The sequence below is a fragment of the Haliotis asinina genome, unplaced genomic scaffold (genome assembly GCF_037392515.1).
Source record: "Haliotis asinina isolate JCU_RB_2024 unplaced genomic scaffold, JCU_Hal_asi_v2 scaffold_17, whole genome shotgun sequence".
Taxonomy (NCBI): Eukaryota; Metazoa; Mollusca; class Gastropoda; order Lepetellida; family Haliotidae; genus Haliotis; species Haliotis asinina.
Genome location: NW_027133889.1, coordinates 997,308 through 1,019,122, shown reverse-complemented (window position 1 = coordinate 1,019,122; position 21,815 = coordinate 997,308). Strand labels below are relative to the sequence as shown.

Below are 21,815 nucleotides of genomic sequence, written 5' to 3'. Positions count from 1 at the left end.
CTGCTCTGGAGACAGCAAGTGTCGAACAAACAGGTGCAAATGCTTCAAAGCCAAGCTAGAGTGCAATAGTCGCTGCCTCAAAAATTTGATACTTGATGTTGAAATTAAGAACCACTTTTGTAGACTAATTTAACAAGTGAAGATTCATTAAATAACTTAAGTATACTGATTGTTGTTACACAACATGACGCGAAATGGCTGACACTCATGAAATGACGTTTTTCTCAATCTGTCTGTAACATATAAATTCCAACAAGAGCCGCTTTGGCTTCAGAACCTTTGGAGCTACTAAAGGACTACTGGGTTTTGAAAAAGAATATTATTACAATATCTGTGCCTGCGTTCATAGATACACTTTGTAAACATGCGCACCCTTAATCGAAAAGGAAGGGGGATTCACTTTATTGACTTTTCGGGCGAAAATTTCATTTCACTTACACGACAAAACTTAAACGATAAATTTATATTCGTGCGACAAAGCCATAAGGCAACACATTTCGACCTTGAAAACAGTTGTCGCATTGTCACCCTTTTGCAGAACATAAAATTCAATTCAAAGGCCGACACTGCGAACAAATCCGACAATGTCCCAACGAGGAATCCATATGAAATTGCATGGTTATATCTGTGCTGTGCAAACCGCTTAAACAACTTCACACGTCCTTTGAATTACACGTGACATTGTTATCTAATCAGAGTTTGACTGCAGCCTATGTTCCTCGCTGGACTGGGTTTTCGTTTTGTTGGTGTGTAGCTGCAATATCAATCTCGACTTGCTCAATATCACCATGCGATGCAGTGTTAGCCAATGAGAAGTCGTACACCATATCTACAAGGGGGCGTAGACTGAATATGCACCTGACTGCATCTGCGAAAATGCGGGTCCCTTTGGACTAGCAGTGTTCGGGACTGGGCTTAAAAGACAAGGGTAAGTGTGAGAAAACAAACATAAGAGAGTTGTGGAAGAGGGTGTGTCTCTCCATTGATCAGTTGTTGAAAGACTTGGGAGAAGAACGTTACAGTTATTTTTATCATGCATATATCAGAAGTATTTAGACTTTTCGTATGTTACAGAAAAATGGAGAAGCAGAACGTGTAAAATAATTGTTGTATTTGCGCTGTATTCCGATAATAACCTGTCGCGAATATTTTGGGGGCATAATTTCAAAGATTGTCTTTGAACTCTTTGTGGTTTGAAGACCCAATGGAATCACATTAATTTCTCACTCATTAGTATTTTCTTTCATCGTGGCACCTGGATATATCCTTTCCTCACATACAAAGTATGAACACGATTACCTGACTGTGTTAGCAGACAAAGTGTCATCAGTTTGATAGGATGGAAAAATACATTAACGTATGAAACAACATCTTCTGTCATCCAACATCCAACCTATCTGATTTTTTTCAAATGAAAGGGCTGTAGACAAGGAAACCGTTTATCCCCATATCTTTTCCTCTTTGTAGAGATTCGTGGTTGCATGATAAGACATAATGAAAACATCAAAGGTATAGTTATTAATGACAATGAATATAAACTGAATCAATATGCTGATGATACTGAACTATTTCTGAATGCGACTGAAGAGAGTTTGTACTCTGCAATAGACACAGTTAATACTTTTTACAAAATGTCAGGTTTGAAAATTAATTTGGAGAAATCAAAAGCAATATGGATTGGATGAAAAGCTAAATCTATTGATATGATATGTAATGAATAAGAGTTGAATGGGTAGTTGGTGAATTTGATGTACTAGGTATCAAATTTACACCAGATCTTGAGGATCTATGGGTAATTACCACTAGAAAAAGACTGGAAGAAATTAAGAGACTCCTACCATCTTGGAGAAATAGAAATTTAACACTTGTTGGTAAAATAACAGTAATAAAAACTCTAGCCATCTCCAAATTTGTTCATATTTTCAATTCCCTTCCCAACCCACCAGCAGAGTTTATTACTCCTGTAGAAAAACATGTTTTGTAAATTTGTTTGGAATGATAAGAATGACGAAATAAAGAGGAACATAATAAAAATAACTATGAAGAAGATGGTTTGAGAATGATCGATATTAAAACATTTATAGGCGCTTTGAAATTATCTACATTACGACGACATTTCGGAAAAGGTGAAAAGGAAAATGCATGCAACATACCTTTCAAAGACACATTTAATTTAGGAGCTAATTCTGAGGCCTACATTAAGATTGAAAACACGTTTTGGCAGGATGTACTAAAAGCATGGCAAATATTTCACCTAAAACATTATATTGACCCAAATAACATCAATGAAATTCTATCACAACCATTATGGTTTAATCACAATTTCAAAAATTCATTAAACTATATAAAGAATTGGGCAGATGAAGGGATTATCAATATTAGGGATATATGTTACAAAAATGGATTATTGTCATTGGAATCTTTAAAAGAAATATATGATGTCCAAAGTACTTTTTTAGATTATAAATATTCACAACATATATTTCCAGACTCTTGGAAAAATACCCTAAACCAATGTCATTAAATACCAGTTTGAGATCTAAATATTAACTTATTGCCAGATTTGTCTCATAAAAACATCTAAAGGATGCAGAAATTTTTATGATGAGCTTATTTCCGATGATATATACCAAAATGTTTGTAAAAAGTGGTAGTTAATATTTTTCCCGGAAACAGACTTTGACTGGGAAAAAATATTTAGAGGATACAGAAAAGGTTTGCAAGACACAAAACTCATAGATTTTCAATATAGATTTCTACAAGGTGCTATTTATACTAAAAGAGAATTGCTTAAAATGAAGAGAGTTGATAGTAATATATGCTGTTTCTGCAAGGATCTAAATGAGAGTGTTTGTCATGTGTACTGGGAATGCCAAGTGACACAAACGTTTTGGAGAAAATGACAAATTTGGCTTAACAATTCATTCCCTCATCCATTTCACTTTACAAAACATATGGTCTGGTTTGGTACTCTACACCAGAATAAATTACTAAATCACATCATCATTGCAGCCAAAACACATTCGTATGTATGTAGTATTAAGAATATACATCCTAACATAACTTCATTTACAAAAACGTTAAAAGAATTTTTTTTTAGTCGAGAAACATATATGCCAAAGAAATAACAGGATAGACCATTTCAGTCATAAATGGGGCCCTCTTTTCCCAGTACTTGGATAAGTTGGAACGTTTCTATATATCTATCATACATCACCTATATCAACCTGTATATGCCTATTATCATAATGTCGATATAATTTCTGTATATCATCCATCGATATGTACCTCTCCTTTGTACATGACACTATATGTAATCACGTGAACCATTAAAAAACAAAGAAAAAAGTGTCATCAGTTTTTGGATGGGAAAACGGCATGTATGTATGGATGGATGGATGGATGGATGGATGGATGTATGGATGGATGTATGGATGGATGGATGGATGTAATGTGTCAGACCAAACAAGACTGAAAAGATCCTTTTCTGTTTCAACACTATTATACACTTGGCACATAAAGAAACTGTGCAAAAATTTAAAACCTAAATTTATCAAATCTGTGTAGACATAGGAATTAGACGTAAGGGTTTAGACTCAGAGAATAGTGTCATGAATCCAACTAGCATGCACGTTCCGTGACGTGACGTGTATTCAGGAAAAGAGAATGAGAACAAATGAATGCCACACAACACTGTCACTTTTTTAAAGCCCAACCTCTGCCCTTGCGATCGTTCAAAAACTTAAACGGCTATTGAAACGCATAGCATGCCGAGGCTAACGTCTCGACGACAAGTGGCTGCACATTTCCACTGCCACAGGAACACCTGCAATGGCAAGACACCACCAGAACACAAATGACGTCATCGATCGGCCACGTTCTGGACGTCCACGTGTAACGCCAAGACATGACAGATCGATAAGGGTGACCCATCTTCGCCACAGGTTTCAGATTGCAATGATGACTACTCGGATCATCCCAGGACTCCGCTGTATTCACTCCAACACAGTTCGACAACGTTTACGTCATCACGGGATCAGACCAAGACGTCTCGCCATACGACCTCTCGTGGCACAATGTCATCGACAATCTTGCCAAATGTGGTGCCGAAATGTTGGTTGTACAGACGAGTGCAGGATGATTATTTCCCACAGTGATGAACGTCAACGTGCCTGACAGACATGTGATAGACAGACAGACGTGTGTGGGAGAACGTTATGCACAGGCCTGCGTCTTGGAGAGGAATCGCTTTGGTGGTGGTGGTGGTTCCATGATGATTTGGGGTGGAAAGACATCACTCCAAAGAACTCCTTGGGTGATTTGTTCAGGGTAGCTGGTGCGGGCCACAGGAATCAGATTCCTCGACCTGTGGCAGTTTCTTTTCTACAACGTTATGGCCCTGTTTTGACAGGACAATGCACGCCCTCATACAGCAAGGGTTTCTTGCAACTCCTCGACGTTGACTTACGACCTTGGCCTGCAAATTCACCGGATCTCTCCCCGATACAGCATGTTTCGGACGAGATGGGTCAACGTCTACGCTGTTTTCCTCATCCGACAGATAACGTCCTTGACCTTGCAACAGAACCAGAGAGAATCTGGTGTGACATCCCACAAGCCTTCCATGCACGTTTGATAGGCTCTATGTGTCGTCGATACACTGTTGTTCTCAATGTCAATGGTGGACATACCCGTTATTGAGCTTGTGAAATGGTCATATAACCCCTGCCCCCCTTGAGGACTCGTGACGTCATTGTGACTGACCTTTCAATCGAAATTTTTGCCGACTTGTTATGGTCTTATGATCTCTCCATTAACGTTTATATGTACCTTTGACATAGTTAGCGTATTTATCAACTGGGATAATATTTTGACAAGCCACAGTTTCTTTGTGTGGCTAGTATATTTATCCCCTGTGATGAATGATGATCGATGTCAACGTATGTCAAGCATCACAAGGGTTCAGCTTCAATAACTATTGAGGGCTGTGTGGTAGCCTAGTGGTTAAAGCGTTCGCTCGTCACGCCGTAGACACGGGTTCGATTCCCCACTTGGGTACAATGTGTGAAGCATATTGTCTGTTTTTTTCCTCGGTGATAATGATGGAATATTACTAAAAGCGGCGTTAAACTGAACTCACTCCCTCACTCAACTATTCGTGTGTGTATTTGCTCACCTTAAATTACCTTGTCAAATCTCGACTGGCAGCACAAGTAGGTGCAGCGAATTACAGGGTTGGTTTTGCCCAAGTAATTTATTGATTCATGCTTGAGTGTCCCACATCTTTTTAAAAAGATCACAGATATGAATTTTATTCACAGGCGTATAGTCACTGTAGGATATTAGAGGCGGTATTCCAGATTTGCTGAGAGGACGTTCTCTAACTGACCAGTAGCAGGATCATGATGAATTTCAAGAATTTCAGTTAAAAGTAAATGTTTATCTGACAGGCTCTTAATTGTCAGTAGCCAAGTGAGAGGTTCTCAAAATATACATGCTGATTATATTTAGACTGTTTGTTGATATGAGAAGATAAAATAGTGCCAGCTGTAAAGCTAAAGCTGTTGTTTGGCTATATAGAAAAAATGATTTTGGATCCAATGACGTTGACTCTAGCAACTGCGGCACCATCCTTGGATCTATTAGTAAAGATACATACATATGTATCATAATATATTTTTAATTCATTATATTCTTTTTGGAAAATACGTTTGATAGTTTTTTATAGATTTCTTAGTGGTCTCACCAATTGCCATGAAAGCAGTTGGAACGAGATATGTTTTCAAGTTTGATATTAGCAGTTGAAATGAAAGATCTAGTTCGTATTCCAACAGGTGGAGTAAAAGTAGACTTTTCATTGTATTGATCCCATGAGTGAGTGAGTGAGTTAACATTTATCGTCACATCGGCAATCTTGCAGCCATATCGTGACGAGAACAAGTAATACTGACATTGTAGAATGAATATAAGAAAATAAAACCTTGTTGACAACGAACAGTAAAAACACTAGTAAATATCACAGATATATAAGACTAGTGATTACATCTAAAACAGGTTAACTATAGTGAACAAGACAATATAAAAACAGGCTATGGATTGCTAACAACTGAAGGTAGATCACCATACAGGGGACCATGGGGACTTACATTACTTTTGCTACCTGCATGGAACCCAGCTGGATTTACACCATCCCCTCAGTCGCTAGCAATTTAGCACATATAGCCATACATTTAAAAGAACACATATACTACGATTAAAAGAGCGGACTGTTTGAATTTACTTTGAACGTTTGTGGACTTACGTACCCTCTCAGGAGGACAATAATTTTACAGTACTTTAACCCCCCTCGAGGATACAGCCACGAACAATCTTAGTTACTAATTCAAAATTCAATCATAAAATATTTATCTATTTACAATTCATTTAACAAATCTAATTCTTTTAAAAATGCAATAATTAAATGACCACTGTTATTGTTAAAAAGATCCTTCATAGTTCGGGATTTAAAATAGTTATCCCTTGTGATGGAATATTCAACACAGTCAAGCAAAACATGCTTGACCGTGATTATTTCATCACAAGGGATGCAGAACGGAGGATCCTCACCTTTCAATAAGTATTCATGAGTATATCTCGTATGGCCAATACGACATCGTCGCAAGATGACCTCTTCAAACCTGGACTGACGACCCAAGTAGGTATAACCAATATAGGGTTTTATTGCATGTAATTTATTGATACCCACTTGGGTGTCCCACTTCCTCTGCATCAGATCACGGATATACGCTCTAATTGCACCTTTATAATCAGAGTATGGAATATGAAGTGGTGTCACAGATTTGTTGAGTGCTGCCTTGGCAGCAAGATCGGCCATTGTGTTGCCAGAAATGCCCACGTGGCTGGGTAACCAACAGAAGACGATGTCGTATTGGCCAGTAGCAAGATCATTGTACAATTCAATAATTTCAGTTAAAAGTGGATGTTTACACGAAAAATGTTTAATCGCCTGAAGACAAGAAAGGGAGTCTGAATAGATTATATATTGTTTACGTTTAGGGTGTCTTTGAATGTATTTAAGAGCTGTTAATATGGCGTTAGCTTCTGCTGTAAAAAAAGAACTATTATCTGGTAATCTAGAAGATATTGTTCTGGATCCAATGACAGTGGCACAAGCCACTGCACCACCGTCCTTGGACCCATCTGTAAATAAGGATGTATAATTGCTATATTTATGCTTCATTTGATTATATTCCTGTTTATATTGTAATTCATTAGTTCCTGATTTTTTAAATGTAGTTAATGTTAGGTCAACTTGTGGCCTATCCAATTGCCAAGGAGGAGAAGAAAGAAGACGGGAGGGGGCTATGTTTTCCAGCTGAATGCCGGCTGAAGAAAGAAAGGGTTTCATTCTGTGCCCTAGAGGTGGAACCAGAGAAGATTTCTTGTTGTATAAATCTTCATACAGGGGATTGAAGACACAATTAAATGCAGGGTTAGATTCATTAGAGTATAATTTGGTAATGTACTGTAAAGTTAATTTTATACGGCGCTGCTCAAGAGATGGTTCATCAGCCTCAACGTAGAGACTGTCGATAGGTGCTGTTCTAAAAGACCCAAGACAAAGTCTTAGACCTTGGTGATGGACAGAATCAAGAAGTTTCAGGTTGCTTTTGCAAGCTCCACCATATACGATGGAGCCATAATCGAGTTTTGAACGGACAAGTGATCTGTATAAATGTAGGAGAGTTGCTTGATCCCCTCCCCACTTTGAGTTGGATACCACCTTTAATACATCGAGTGCCTTCAAGCATTTTGTTTTTAGTGATTTGATATGCGGCAAAAAGGTTAAGTGGGAATCGAAAATTAGACCCAAGAACTTGGCCTCCTTGACAACTTTGATGGGAGTGCCATTTAAAAACAGTTCTGGGTCCTTATGCGGCTTATATTTTCTACAAAAGTGTATACAATTAGTTTTCGATTTAGAAAATTTAAAGCCATTTTCTAGACACCATTTATTTATTTTGTTTAAACACAATTGCAATTGCCGTTCGATAGTATGCATATTTTTACCTCGACAAGAAATATTAAAATCATCCACAAATAATGATCCATCGACTGAATCATTTAAAACCTTGGATAAACTGTTTATCTTGATGCTAAAAAGTGTTACAGACAAAATGCTGCCTTGTGGAACACCCTGATCCTGATTATAATGGTCAGACAGGGTAGAACCCACTCGGACTTGAAACTGCCTGTCTTTTAAAAATTGTGAGATAAAAAGAGGCAAACGACCCCTTAAACCGAAGTCATGTAAATCCTTTAAAATGCCATGCTTCCAAGTGGTATCGTATGCTTTCTCCAAATCAAAGAATATCGATACTGCATGTTGTTTATTTACTAAAGCGTTTTTGACAAAGGATTCCAGACGTACCAAATGGTCAATGGTACTACGATTTTTCCTGAAACCACATTGAATATTTGTTATAAAATTATTGGTTTCAAGATACCAAGTCAATCTATTGTTCACCATTCGTTCCATGGTTTTACAGACACAACTCGTTAAAGATATTGGCCTGTAATTCGAAGGATCGGTATGATCCCGGCCAGGCTTTGGTATGGGAACTACTATGGCATTACGCCATGAATGTGGGAAGGTCCCTGTAGTCCATATCGTGTCAAATATATTTAGCAGTGTTTCCAGGCACGATTCAGGTAAATGTTTCAGAAGTTGATAATGAATACCATCAGAACCTGTTGCTGTATCATGAGCTTGCTCAAGGGCTGTATATAGCTCATGTAATGAAAATAGTTCATTATAGTCTTCACCATTGTCTGAGTTAAAATTGATCTTTTTCTTCTCCTGCTGTTTCTGGTATTTCTGAAACTCAGGGACGTAATTTGATGAAGACGAATGTTTGGCGAGAGTTACACCAATCTTATTGGCAATATCACCCTTATCTGTCAATACATCGTCAACATCCTTCAGATGGTGCACAGTTGATTTGCAACCTTTACCCTTTATTCGTTGAATCATATTCCACACTTTGGAAATTGGTGTGCGGGAATTTATCTTGGAAACATAATTTCGCCAAGATTGACGCTTATTCTGCTTGAAGGCACGGCGAGCCTTAGCATTTAGAATTTTAACTTTGTCTAAATTATGGACTGTAGGATGTCGCCGAAAATACTTCTCGGCCTTCTTCCTGTTCTTTCTGGCCTGTTTGCATTCATCATTAAACCATGGTTTACGAACGTGTGGGGTTGCAGAGGACTTAGGTATAGTTTCATTAGCTATATTCTTCAGTTTATCAGAGAATACCTGAATCGGATCCAGACTATTGACAAAAACGTCATTATTTAAGTTTTCAGTGCAGAGTGTCTGAAATAGTGGCCAGTTGGCCTTACTAAAATTCCACCTAGTTGCAGGTGGGTTATCAGTAGGATTTATAGCTGTGAGAATTGTTGGAAAATGGTCACTTCCACAAAGGTCATCATGGACTGACCATTCAAACTCATTGTATATATCGGGATCTGAGAGTGACAAATCAAGTGCAGAATACGTTCCTGTACCAGGATGTAAATAAGTGACTGATCCATCATTAAATATGCATACGTTGTTATTAGATATGAAGTCTTCAAGTATTTTCCCTTTATTGTTAGTAGCAGTACTTCCCCATAAAGGGTTATGTCCATTAAGATCACCCATGATAATACAGGGTTTGGGAAGTTGGTCGTATAGCTCCTGAAGATCAGACGGCTGAACAGCTGAAGATGGTGAAATGTACAGGGAACAAAGCGTGAACGTTATTTGTAAAGAAAGCCGTATAGCAACGGCCTGAAGATTGCTTTTAAGTGGAACAGGGCTATGAATAACACCCTGCCTCACCAAAATAGAAGCACCACCAGTGGCTTTATCACCTGGAGGTGAAAACGAATGAAATGAGTTATACTGGCGCAAGTCAAATCTATCTGTACTTTTCAGGTATGTCTCTTGTAAACTAAAAGCTGATGGTTTAAAATCTTGTGATAATAGTTGAAGATCATTAAAATTGTTTCTAAGGCCTCTGCAATTCCACTGGATAACATTATGAGAGCAACTCATGGGGGCTCAATAGGAGAGCGTGCACGAGACGAAGTCCCTTTAAGCTGAGATGGCTGAGAAGGGCTTGTCTCCATAGCTAGCGGTTCATAGGTGTTTTGAACCTCTACAGGCACTTTTAATGGTAAAGGCACCTCAATATGTTTAAGGGCCCTGGCTTCCTTTCGTCGTTGTTGTTTCTGTTCTTTTTTTGACATTGTTTTCTTTTCAGGTTCATGATGATTGTTGTGCTCAGACGTCATATTAGGTAGTGGTAAAGTATTTGTTGTAAGAGTAGTTTGTGATGATGCTGGCGACAAGCTGGTATGTTCAGCACTGACTTGGTATAAAATAACTTGGTCATCCGAGGTCCAGTTTATAGCAGTTTGACAACCAGAATCAACTTTGAGAGGGGATGAGGAGACTGCAGCAGAATAGGTGAGAGTAGTAGATGAAGCAGATAATTCATTATCAACCAGTTTCCTTGCATCAGCAAAGGAAATGTCATTTGTGTGTTTGACTTTCAAAATTTTTGTCTGTCTCACGAAAGAAGGACATGCCTTTGACGAGCTCATGTGCTCACCCTTACAATTTGCGCACTTGATGTTATCAGTGCAGTCTGTGCCATCATGGTTTTTACTACACCGGAAGCATACCTGGGTGTTTTTGCAAGATCTTGCACCATGACCAAATTGTTGGCATTTGAAACAACGGAGTGGATTTGGTATGTACACATCCACACCGATGTTGAAATATCCTGCTTTAACAGAAGGTGGAATCTTTGTAAGGGCAAAAGTGAAAAGGTAGGTGTTTGTTTTTATGGTTTTGTCACCTTCTCTCCTTGTAAACCGTTTTACAGACAGTACTCCTTGAGACTTCATTTCGGACACAATCTCTTCTTCAGACATATCTGAGAGGCACATTGCACGATCACGTACAATGCCTCTGCATGAATTTAGGGTCTTGTGGATTGATACGACAATCTCAGTGTTGGCAAAATGGTGAGCTTTGAGAAGATTTTGAGACTGTTGCCTTCTTGCACATTCAACTAGAAGAGAACCGGACCGGAGACGAGTAACATTTTTAACAGTTCCACAAATGCCTTCAATAGATTTTGAAATAACGAAAGGATTAACTTTGAGGGGTGTACCATCACTTCCATCGACAACAAGAAATCGTGGCCATGAATCAATACTATTTATGCATTCTTCATCAGAAGATGTTGCAGCATCACTATCAATGTGCCTTCTTTTAGTTTTTGATCTGGAACCAGTAGGTAGTTGGGTAGCCATAGTGAAAAATATATTCGACACCCTTGCTCCCCACCCACCATGGAGTGTCAACATGGACGGAATTGCAGCGGAAGCCAACTACAAAACCAGGGCTACAAGGATGCTATACTCCAGCAAGAAGGACGCAGGTAGCTATAATAGTCAAACAGAGTAAAAGGTCAGGCTGGTCCGGCCCTAGACAATTACCTGATGACAAACAGAACCCGGAGGTCATTAATGCCAGATTGGCCCATGAGCCACCGCCTTCTGGCATAGGACTCTAGGCAAAAGTGTGATATAGTAATAGTTTCATGGTTTCCATAGTAACCACATGAAATATCAATATGAACACTCACGTATAATTATCCATGCTCAGGGCATGGCGTGACCAGCCGATTGATAGAATCGGGCCGATTCTACCACCCGTCTAGGTGAAGTAAGGGCCGAAGTGGTGTGTTGAGCAAAAAGGAACAATGTTCAAGCTCCCACTGCCCTCAACCACCAGGATCCCGTCCTCCACCGACACGGGACGCAACCCACGGCAAACAGGTTGCCCAATTTAGTCGCCTCTTACGACAAGCAATGGGGTGCTGTGGACACATTCTGTCCCGGGTCCACACGGGAATTGATCCCATGAGGTAACAGACACAGTTGAATGCTGGATTGGATTTATTGCAATTTTTTTCAGAAGCACGAAGGACAGATAAATGAAAGTTGATACGACAATAATAAAAAGAAGAATCTGCAGCTGCTTGAACGTCAAAAGGGGAAGTTCGAAGAGATCCAAGAAGAGGTGTTCAACCCAGATGGGATGATAGTGGATAGAATCAAGAAGTTCAAGGTTTGCTTTCTCAGGCTTAACCAGATTATCAAGTCATTCTTTAATTATGAAGGAATCTTTCCACTATGACCTATCTCATGCGAAAATATCAGTTTTAGGGAACTTCTTTGGCGCTGAAAATATCCTTGTAACACTCACGAAACGTTAGTGAGTGAGATTTGCTTCACGTGCCTTCACTAAGTCTCCAGTGCCGTTGATTTTGAATGGAGCTGAGTCTGGGGATTTTGGGACACGTCAGAAATATCTTCATGGGGCATGCTGTATAGGTATATCATGTAACGTATATCATATTTGGAATTACACTTTGTTTGTAAAGTACAAATTCTATTACTGTTTTTGGCTGACTCCCACCTGGGATTCAAACCCGTACCCACAGAGTCAGGCACCTAATCGCTAGCACACAAAGTCAGCCGCCTAAAACGCTTAGACACCGCGACTTCACAAAATGAAAGTCGGACAACGTTCTTGATAAAGAAAGTGTTATTCCGAATAATATGTTACATTTGACCACTTTCTAAATGGTATTGTGTAATCATGGGTATATCATGTCAAAGTATTGGACCACACATCTGATTTCAACTTCATTATTAAAAATAGGATAACAATCCTCCATATGTTAATAGTAATAATAGTGGATATTTGTTAAGTGCCAGTGTCCACCCATTATGTTACTTGTCATGTCACTCAGACAATGCATATTTTCATGATTTAAAAAGATTGACTGGTCCATGCTGCTGATGTCCATCTAGGCCTACTATCGCTATGGTCATCCTGACATGTCATCCCTGGGTCCGGACACAGCGGAGAAATATACAGGTCATGTTTTTTCTTACTATTACTCAGTTACATATGATTTAAATACATGTAATAATGTCTGGGTAAGAATACAAAATAGATTTGACGCATGTTGTGTGGGAATCCTGTGGCATTCACCTTACGCACACGTGTTCAAGATGAGCCTTCATGACACGTTTTGGTCTGTCCAGATTTTACAGAAACATCAAGTGAGTGCTGTGTTAAACTGTGGGTCATACGTGAACTATTAAGGGAATGATGAATTATATTAAACCTTACCTGTGCTTACCTGTATGTAGCATGGTGTAGAGTAATCCCATATATCACTCCCTTGCATTGTCAGTTTGCAGACAGGGTTAATTACAACCTCTTTGATCATGCGGACAAGAAGTTCGACTTCGGATCAGAACCCACCTCCAGGTCAAGGACATTTTATGTACCAACCAAGTCTAGACCAACCAAATCACTGAATAGCTGCAAGAGGAAGGTTCAATGAATACGAGAATATGACTTTAACAATGCAATAGACAATGGTTACCAAGTCCCTGTGCGCGTGTTTGTGTGTTTGTGTGTGTGGGTGTACATGTTTCAAATATGTTTGTGTGTCTGTTTACAGATGGGTGTTCAAAATGTGAGACAGTAGGCAATTCTTTCCAATCTGAAAACCACGGTGTTAATTTCATTATTATCCACACAACCCGGTCTATCATTTGTGCTGGAAAGAAATCAGGGCCATTGTTAGAAAAGAAAAAGAAAACTCTTGACAGACTCGGGAAGATAGTCTCAGCTTGGAGGAACAGCGGAGGAGGCCACATCCTAATTCATGTGAAGGGTCAACTACCCGAGGACAAGTGCCTGGAACCATTTGATGAGTTCATAACCAGGACTCTCTCTGACCTCCTTGATGACGAAGAGTTATACGTGGACACTTATAAGCGTCGATGGCTCTCTGGGATAGATGGTTTTCAAGGCAATGCCGACTTTATTCTAGTGAGTGTGAAGGAAACGAGCGGGGTAGCTACTGCGGATTTCAACACAAAAGTAAGAAACGATATTGAAAACGTGCCATTAACCTCTGCCAGTTTGTTTACATGTATGGTCAGTAGACAGACAAACACAAAGAAACAGCTGAAAGGTTTGTGTGAAAATGTTCAAGATCTTCATGAAAGCAGAAATATTGAGGTCAAAAGTCTCCATGCTGACAAATTAAAGAATCAAATAGCAAAGCAAATTTCGGAAAGTCCATCAGTATTCGCTGATTTTATATGGCATCATCTCAAACTGAAAGAAAACGTCACCTCTTTATCCAAAGTTGAGGGAGGCGGTTCATACTTTGTTGGGATAAGTGAAGATACTCTTGAAATTGAGAGGTATAGAACCAAACTTATTAACATTGACGGGTTTTGCCTGAAATTTGAAGAATCTGAAATAATTCAAGCCATTAAAGCTAAACTTCAAAGTGACACAACAGCTTTATCTAATGGAACTTTCCATAGTGTTCCTGAGGACCTAATTGAAGTCAGGTTACATGGAATTCCTGGAACAGAGAGACGTGTTCTGGAGGTAGCTGTTGGCTGTTTTGACGGCATCATCTTCAGTGACAAGGACGGTCCAAGAGCTTATGAAGTAAAAAACAATGCTATACATCGGATGAACAAAGAGGCCTGGTTAGAGCGATTTCAGGCCAAACGAACAGACATTCACCATGGAAACGTATTTAGAGTTTACCAGAAGGACGAGTGATAGTGACGAGAGCGACGACTCCACTATTTCCAGCAGGTACAGCTCGGAAGGAGAAGTTCCATTACCGAAGTATGATGACCGTTTTGACCCTGATGATCCAGAACCAGGATTCCAGACTTCTGGTGAGACTTTGTTGATTTGCAATATTTACGCTATCATTGTCTCTCTATGACTTATACATTTGATGAACCTGTTTCAGGTGATGCCCTTCTATCAAGCATTGTCTCCACAACGGAACAAACTCAGATACTGAGAAAACTGTCAGCGACCGAATCATGTACGTATTAGAAGATGTTTGGTTTGTGCAATTTTGAGTAAATGATTTTTTTATGTTTAAATATATATAGAAAATACTGATATCATATTACACTTTTGTCTGTGATTGTGTGATGTGTGTATGAGTGTTTTGTATGTGAGTTGCTTACGTACATCAAACAATGCAAGACCTGTCTGTACTATTGAGTACTAGTCCAAAATCAAGCTATGCTATCTATACTTCAAGGCATACTGAAGCCAGGTCTATTTTAACATTCATCTCCGAGTCATCGAGCACATCTTGTGGACATCTCGTTCAGCTGAAACAAAAGTAAATTACTTGTAGAAACACAAGTACGCTATCGTTTGATCACATTTTTGTCTCCAATCAGTTGTAAAGTTTTAGCTTACAATGATGATTAGAGGACAACAGGTATGTGTAATTTCACTGGTTATACTTCTTTGTGGTTATTGTGTCAGCCTTCAGCATTTACCCGACCCATATTGCCGCCACACTCAACGCAGAGTATGCCCATATTGTACATAGACTGAGAGATCTACCAGACAGAGACTGTACAGCCGTCATCGCAGGAGGCAGCCTGCTGAAGCTGATAGACCCATCTTGGGAGGGGCGAGTACCTGCGTCTGTCCTGTGTGATATGTGTGTGTTCTCCCCGACAAGCCCTGTCATGGTGCTGACTTTCACGACTGGAGATGGAGACAACCGCAAGACTGTTCAATACAACACCAGGTTTGCGACGTTGATTGTTAGCCATGTGAAGAAGGATACTAATCTCGATTTCAGTGTTGTCCACGTCACTGTAGACAACATTGTAAGCCAGTTTCCTGACAAGGATAAACAAACGTGAAGATTCAGCCAAATCCATCCGTTTTCCTAGCGAACTGCACATGGATAAGGACAAGTGTACGACTGTTATGAAGTCCTTCCTGAAACGTCTATCCAAGGACACTGAGACGGAAAAGGTGTCCCCACCTTTGGAGGAAAAAGCATATGTGACAACGATATCAAAACAAGACGTATGTACACATACTATGTTTTCAATGAAAATTCTCCAGTGCCATGACTTAATTCAATAAAATTGGTTGTCCTTATAAGTCGTTTGAAAGGGAGGGTTTATCAACTGAGTGCTCTATAATGCACATGTTCTAAGAACAGGAAAGGTATTACAATCATCAGCGATATCGGTATTCTACAATGTCAGTTTTAATTTCTTCAATGCAAAAGAGTCTCTCTCACACTGGGCATACGTTCCTTTCCTTTTGTCCATGTTTCTTCGCAAGCTTTGTATCGTATATCTTGTGAATAAACCTTATAAAAATAAGGGAACACATGTGCTTTCGTGTGATCCCTTATACTTTTCTCTCAGTATTTTGTTTGTCTTTCACAACAACATTTTGTTCTCTTCCTTCTATGTGCATGCTTGTTTTCTATTTTAAGGCATTACAGCAGCAAATACGTGCAATGGAGGCCGATCATAAGGGTGTATATCAACATCATAAAGTTCAAGCAACTGTTCTGAAATATCTGGTTGACCAGGAGGAAAAACTAGAAGAAGAATTATCCATAGAGAGTCAAAATCTCAGCCGAGAAAAGCTATCCGACATAAATATATACTAGGCACATAAAGAAACTGTGCATTGAAAAATTTAAAATCTGAATTTATCAAACATGTGTAGACACACAAGGAATTAAACTCAGAGATTAGTAGCATGTATCCAACATGCATGCACGTGCCATGTTTCGTCATGTCAGTGGTTTCGTCCTTGAAACGTGCAATACGTTGTTGCACGTAAAGTTAGGAAAGAGAAACACAGCAAATGAATGCCACACTGTCACTTTGGAAAGCCCACGACGTCCAGTCATACGACCTATCCTGACACAACGCCATTGACAAGTTCGCCGAATGTGGTGCAGAAATCCTGTCCGCAGACCCTTGTTTGGTGGAGAAATGTTGTATTCACAGATGAGTCCAGGTTTAAACGTGCCTATAAACGTGTCGGAGAACGTTATGCACAGGCCTGTGTCTTTGAGAGGAATCGCTTTGGTGGTGGTTCTATGATGAGTTTGGGTGGAATGGAATCACACCAAAGAACTCCTCTGGTGATTGTTCAGGCCAGCTTAACTGGTGTGGGCTAACAGGGATCCGATTCTTCGACCTGTGGCAGTTTCTTTTCTGCAACGTCATGGCGTTGACATCCTAACAGGACAATGCCCGCCTTCATACGGCAAGGGTTGCTATGGATTTCTTGCAACACCACAACGTTGACTTACTGCCTTGACCTGCAAATTCACCGGATGGAGCATGTTTGGGACGAGATGGAATGACGTCTACGCCGTCTTCCTCATCCGCCAGGTAACGTCCTTGACCTTGCAACAGATCCTGAGAGAATCTAGCGTGACATCCCACAAGCCTTCCTTGCACGTTTGATAGGCTCTCTGTTCTCAATACCGATGGTGGACATACCCGGCCCGTTATTGAGCTTGGTCATAGTCGTTTGACCCCTGTCCCGCTTGTAGACTCGTGACTTTATTGTGGTTGACTTTTCAACTGAAATTCTCCCGACATCTCGTAGTCTCGTGATCTCTCAATTAAAGTTTATATATACCTTTGACATTGTTAGCGTACTTATCAACTGGGATAATATTTTGACAATGCACAGTTTCTTTATGTGGCTAGTATATATGGCTCTGAAAGGCTGTGACGTCATACAACATATGATGTTTTTGCGAAAAACGTTTTAGTGCTCTTTGGACTCTTACTGTATTTAGTATGAATATGTAACTGTTCCCGTTATGGCTGAAATACTGCTGATGTGACCATAAAAGTAAGCTTTCTCACAAATGTTCTTTCTGATATGATGTCGGTTTAATATAGAACACAATAATGAAACTCGCCTCTTATTGTCTCTTGATACCAAACGAAAGAGCAGAAACGATGGCAGTTGCAGTGCCATCTGTTTGATAAAAGTGTACGTAAACGATTTACAACAAGTCCTAGCACATAATGATCAGGGGTTTCTCATTCGAGGGCACATAGTTTGTCACCAGTTGTCTTTGAACGGTCGGTTATCTTCATTCCAGAAAAGATAAGCGCTGTAAGGGAAATGTTCATGTTATGAAAACTAATGCCTCGAGTGTGTTCGGCACCATTTTCACCATGGAGTATGTTAAGTTATGTGTCATATGATTATGGCATAGGGAGACGTAATAACATAAAACCGCGGTGATCTGTTTATTTCCATGTTGTTTGGCACTACAGAGGATCTGAGTGAGTGAGTGAGTTAATATTTAACGTCACTTCCGGAATATTTCTGCCATATTGTTACCGACGCTGACTGAAAAACAGAGAGCATTTGACTCGTAACAACATAACTTTATACACTATTCACAAACTCTAGATTATTACAGTTGTTTTAAAAGAAACCAGATTGAACCAAAATAATAGCTTATCAAGTCCTTTCTCCTTCTATGACACGTGTAATAACTTCGTTTTTTCTTGCATCAAGGCACAGTCGCTATAGCAATATGTTAAATTAACCTTTTACATGAAAATGTTTCCATATGGGAACCCTTCTTTTATAAAAGGCTTTGTAGTTTTTTTATGCGTGGAGAAAATTGATGCTTTTGGACTACCTTGATGTTAACATAATGCCCTACCATTTCAAAATCATACGTGTCCTTTGAAGTTGCTTATAGGATTGACGAGGGTTAAAAAATGCCACCCAAACCGCTTTTTTAATCGAACACGTTCTCTAAAAAATTACAAATTCAATTTCAATATTTTAAAATAAACAATTTAGTGTGAGTGTGGAATCAAACTTGACACCAAGATTACTCACCTCCTGGGTAGGTTCGACAGCACAGATTGGAAACAGGTCTACAGTGTTTGGGGTTTTTTTTGTGGATTTTGTTGTTGTTGTTTTATAATCTGTGCCTTCAGTTGTTATTTTGTCTTGTTTAGCAAAAGTGACATACAAAAACACTGAAGCCTTTTTAAAGTCTGCAGGAACAGGCAATTCCGGAAAGGATTGATTTACAATGTTAGTCATCACAGGGACAACATCATCCAAACAGTCCGTGGAGAACCGTGTCTGTAACTAGTCCAGGGAGCAAATGTCCTGTTGACACAGACGGAACAGTTTCCTGGTTTCGTTCTCATAAATCGGGGAAAATGAGGACAGTGACGCATGACTATCAGGAACGTCAATGGTGGGGACGGTAGTAACAGATTTCAACGTTCTATTTTCCACACTTGAAGGAAGAATTTTACTCTTTCTGATTCACACGAACGTTCTGAAAAACTGTTCATATATCTTCATTTATGATGATACTAACAGAATGGCCAAAGGTGTTTACAATACAAATGTGGAGAGAACATGTCACGAATAAGACAAATTAGAAATTATTATGGGGGGAATTTTCAATGATTTAACATTTTGTTACCAATTTGACATGCCCCAAATTATGAGATTCATTGATGGGAACACAAATTTGCCTGCAACTTCATTTAAGACCATATAGTGACGAGCATACCACATTTTAGGGCGAGTAGTATCAAAAGGAAAGTAAAACATAAAACATTTGAAAAGAGTGATTTCCGTAGAAGGATTAATAATATCAGAAGGAAATCACAGAACAGAAATTTTGAACAAGAAAACTTAGTCCATGTCCCTCTCAAGTATGTCCCTGAATCAATGAGTGTATGCGCATGCTTTAAAACATTAATATACTCATCGCCAAAAGAAACGCGAAATTCATCAGTATGTACTGTAAGGGAAACATGACGTCACACATCACTAAAATGTGAACTCATTGGTTAGTAGAAAATGCCATGTTTTCACTCATTGTCAGTATAATCATTTCACATTATTCACCTTTCTTTTGGCGGTGATTATATATTATGCAATAAAAATACCGGAACTTTGATCAAATTTATTCATATTTATTTATGCTCTAATGTGTTTTTTTTCACAGGTCTGCAACATTTGGATGCTGGTGAGAAAACACCCAGCACGTAAGACACGTTTGACTCTTTCTTATTGTTATTCAGAAATTAAAGCCATATATACAGAAAATCTAAGGATAAGGGGAGCACACATACATACACCTTTATACACAAATAGAAGAGAGACACATCAGAGAAGTTATAAGAAGGGCTTAAACCAGTAACTAAATCTGGGACACGTCACAAGGAGCATACAGTAACTTGTGAAAAAAACAGCTCGGAACAACACCACTCTGAGCGCTGCACCAGCAAAATTACCTTAGATAATGCCTGTCTATTTCTCAGTGTACCTGCATAACTAGTGTTACATCTAACTACTCAGTCCCTCACTAGAATGCAACGGTTGTGTATGCAAGGAAGCGAATCCCATAGCACGTTCATGGGCAATATAACATCTCCGGTACCAAAAGTCACCACCTTGTACATGAAATGTATCGAATTCATTTAAACATTTGGCAAATGTGGTTCACAATTGGTAAACAATGTCACACCTGACACGTGTTTCGAATATTTTAAGGATCTTCTCAGTCCTGTTGTATTCAGTAATTTCGCGTTTGACCCTGAAGTAAAATCGTTTAAACCAACCACATGTAAAACTTGTGGTAACTGCGATGACGTTCTAGGAAGTGAGACAACACTGGATAAAGTCATTGGTGCACTTAACTTAAAACAAATAAATCTCCAGGCATAGATGGGACACCTCCTAGTGCTATTAAAATCGTATCGGACGTCTTAATGCCTTATTTGACATTATTGTTTAACAACAGTTTGGAGACTGGCAAATTCCAGGATGATTGAAAAACTAGTATATTTGTTCGAGTGTAAACGAAAGGAATCGTCGATTTATAACTAAAAATATTCTGCAGCAGATAATATGTTCATTCCCTACACTTTAGTCAATAAATATTTGGGAATTCTACTGTATGTTTAGAAAAAGAAAAACTTTCGACGTGATCAGTACTAAAAACGGAGACTCTCAAAATACAAGCGATGTTCATTAAATGGGGAAGACATTGACGTCTTCTTGGCATAGTATTTTCATGTAGCAGCACTTTTTATAAGGCATGCTTTTATGAGCAAAACAGGCAGGTAAACCCCTCGTTAAGACCCTCGTTTTCCTGATTTATGAATTGGTACTTTTTTCATGATGTTTGACTGTAAAATCTTTACTTTACGGTACGGAAATGTGGGAAGTGTTGAATGGGTCCACATCAAGTTTTTCAAATATAAGTTAACTGCAGAACTTCAAATGCAGCTTTCCCGAGAGAGGCTATCGAATGCACTCATTCATATGCGTATCATTACATACTGGTTTAAAAGTACCCTGAATGCTTTGGGACTTACGTACCTTGTCAGGAGGACAATTTTACAGTAACTTTAACAGTACTTCACCACCCACCAAACCCATGATACACCCACTAACAATCCAATTGAAACTTCCAATCATTAAATATTTATCCCTTCACAAATCAGTTAACAAATTTTATTCTTTAACAATGCGATACTTAAATGAGAACTAATTTTATTAAAAAGATCCTCCAGGTTCGGGATTTATAATAGTTATCCCGTGTGATTGATATAACATTAGAGGACTTGATCTTCCTTGTCGATATGACGCACACTTTAAATGGCTGCAAGGCGGCGACACATTTTTTGAATGGGTGTTTGTGACTAGTCGGACTTAAACTATTCAGAAATTAGATTTTGGACATGTTTGAATTATATTCATATAAAGCACCGTGGGGATATACTCTCGGTGAGGTGGATTGTGTGCGTCGGTTCTTGTAACTGCATTCAGTGATGTA

The 21,815-nt window shown here is 39.0% G+C and overlaps 2 protein-coding genes across 2 annotated transcripts in view; both read left to right on the top strand.

Annotated features, from left to right (window-relative positions):
- Positions 1-880: 880 nt before the first annotated feature.
- Positions 881-14,683, top strand: LOC137269874 (uncharacterized; the record flags this gene model as incomplete). The annotated part of the gene is made up of 4 exons (XM_067803710.1): positions 881-928; positions 12,038-12,190; positions 12,907-13,006; positions 13,602-14,683. Coding segments are annotated over exons 3-4 (1,122 nt in total), but the record flags the coding sequence as incomplete, so codon positions are not given.
- LOC137269772 (uncharacterized) overlaps positions 14,659-21,815 on the top strand; it is a 22,092-nt gene continuing 14,935 nt past the window's right edge. Inside the window, exons 1-3 of the mRNA XM_067803599.1 lie at positions 14,659-14,850; positions 14,928-15,005; positions 19,980-20,019. Coding sequence (XP_067659700.1) covers positions 14,691-14,850; positions 14,928-15,005; positions 19,980-20,019 — 278 coding nt within the window. The 5' untranslated portion in view covers positions 14,659-14,690. The remainder of the gene's footprint in view (positions 14,851-14,927; positions 15,006-19,979; positions 20,020-21,815) is intronic.